Source organism: Lolium rigidum, chromosome 7, assembly GCF_022539505.1.
Source record: "Lolium rigidum isolate FL_2022 chromosome 7, APGP_CSIRO_Lrig_0.1, whole genome shotgun sequence".
Lineage (NCBI taxonomy): Eukaryota > Viridiplantae > Streptophyta > Magnoliopsida > Poales > Poaceae > Lolium > Lolium rigidum.
In genome coordinates this window covers 40,206,996-40,209,404 of record NC_061514.1, presented here as the reverse complement: position 1 = coordinate 40,209,404, position 2,409 = coordinate 40,206,996, and the positions used below count along the sequence as shown (strand labels likewise).

Here is a 2,409-nt window from a genome sequence, read left to right as displayed (position 1 = left end):
ATAAAGTCATAAAGAGAGAACGAAAATAATCCCTTGAGGGAACAACACAAACAAGCCCAAACTAAAAGAAAAACTGAAACGCCCCATGGGCAGGGTGGATGGAGCTCAACGACTGGGCGAAGCGGAGAGATAGCGTGCCGCCTCAAGCAAGTCTTGTATCATGTCATCCAGTCACTCTCGATCCCGATGTCTACACAACGGGTGTCACTGCTGCAAAATCACCAAGAGTTTGAAGACATAGTTAAAAGCACGCCGTAAGAGGACTTTCTCGCTTGGAGCAGAATCCGTTTCTCCGTATACCCATACATATTTGATACATATGTTTCTTTCCATGATTGAGCAACCGGTCCACGGAACTAGTGCAATACTAGTGTTGAAATTTACGACTTATTTCGTTGTGTATTTTTTGAGCGCGTGTGATAATTTATTAATTACCAAGGAGAGGAGAAGAAGAAGGGACGCCTCCATGTTCATAAGACCGGACCGTTCGCCGTATCGTGTGATGCTCGCACTCGTACGTAGGCAATAGCTAGCAAGCTATGTGCACGCCTCATGGACCAGTGCTGCGTGAGAAGACCAGGAGAAAAGATGCATCATGCTGCAGCACGCACATGCGTGAACATGTACAAACCCTGGCGCGGCTGCATCCAAAGGATGGATCATGGATGGACGGCAAGCCGTGAGCAGTCGTGCGTCGTCGTGACATGTACGCACGTACAATGTACATGCATGCACGGCAATAAAGAGACGGAGATCGCAGAAAGAAAGCAAGAAAAGACCCCCGTCCTACGAGCGACGGATCGATGCATCTCTACACGCTTTAATGCAGCCTTTCTTTCTGTCCCTTAAAAAGCCGCCGAGCCAGCGGCCGAGAGATCGAAGCTAGTATTCTCCATTCCATTCCTCAATCGCATGTGCTGCACGCCGCCTCGCCATTCACGCTCCTTCGTCTTTAGGTAGCCACCTCTCGTGTCCATGTCGTCGTCCTCGTCTCGCCCTCCGACGACGCCGAGGGGCGGTGCAGCGGCGGCTGCGGGATGCGCAGACCCGAACACAACGTTCGTGCAGGCCGACCCGGCAACCTTCCGCGCACTCGTGCAGAGGCTGACTGGCGCGCCTGGGGGAGCGCCGGCGGCGTCGGTCGAGAAGCAGCAGGTTTCTGGCACTATCTTCCCGGCGGTGCCGCTGCCTTTGAGGCGGCCGAAGCTGCAGGAGAGGCGGCGCGCGGCGCCGGCCAGGCTGGAGCTCGCGCGGCCGCAGCCGTTCTACTACCACCCTCATCATCACAACCACCACCACCACCACCACCACCACGGCATCATGCAGTACTCCCCGGTGTCGACCATGGACTACGCCCACGCCCTGGCGGCCTCCTCCTCCGCCTCTTCGCCGTCACCATCGCCGCACTCGTCGTGCTCCTGCGGGGTAGTCATAAGCAAGGAGGAGGAGGAGAGGGAGGAGAAGGCCATCGCCTCCAAGGCCTTCTACCTGCACTCCTCGCCCAGGAGCTCCGCGGTCGCCGGAGGCGACTCCGAGAGGCCCAAGCTGCTGCCGCTGTTCCCCGTCCACTCCCCACGGAGCTCCTCCTTCGCCTAGCTTAGCGAATAATTAGCCGTTACTTACATCTCTAGCTAGCCAGTCAACCTCCATTAATCCCCACGATATGCTACGTTTAATCCTCTGTACCACCTAGCTAATTCGCATTAGATCATCCATCACTAGTGTTTCTTCTTGATTAATTATGTGTAATTTCGTTGCTTGACTCTTTGTTCTGCATTTCTCTTCTCTTTAGCTTCTAATAGTCTACTAGAGCAAGTCATAATATTCTTTCTTTAAACACAAGTATTACTAGCTAACGAGAAATGACATTCTCATGTGCATGATGCATGATGATGATCATTCTATTTTGTTGCATGCCAATAAATTTTAGGCCTCCGAAACACAACAAAAACTGAATATGAAACCTGAGTACGCGGATCACAAAGCAGCAAAACGGGTGAATCTGACATATGTTCAGTAGCTAACATATGAACTTCATATTATGAACACGTGGTCAAAGCTACTTATTGAAGAGTTCTACCGACATAAAAACTGCATTATGTACATGGAAGAAGGAATCACATGTCATGGAGTCAACTTCATTAAACGTACGAAGAAAGTAGAGAAGAAGCATCATAGATTGCCCGAAAGGTACACATGAACCTTCAACGCGAGTTCCCGCGCAAGTTTGGAACATTATCTTCCGGGAAATGATCTTGGTGTCAAAAGTTGGATAGGGATCGGATGCGGACGTCAACAGGTTATTCGTCACCGATGCCCCGTAGAGAGCAACAGCATCTGTACGTATCTTGTTGTGACTGGCATGTGAGGGCCCACCAAAATATGAAAGAATATATTTTGTGTCATTGT

The 2,409-nt window shown here is 51.0% G+C and overlaps 1 protein-coding gene across 1 annotated transcript; it reads left to right on the top strand.

The window, feature by feature from the left end:
* Nucleotides 1–975: 975 nt before the first annotated feature.
* On the top strand, nucleotides 976–1,679 carry LOC124671220 (VQ motif-containing protein 11-like). Its single transcript, XM_047207627.1, has one exon. It carries the CDS (start codon nucleotides 976–978, stop codon nucleotides 1,594–1,596), a length of 621 nt encoding a protein of 206 aa, XP_047063583.1. The 3' UTR covers nucleotides 1,597–1,679.
* The last annotated feature ends 730 nt before the right edge of the window (nucleotides 1,680–2,409 follow it).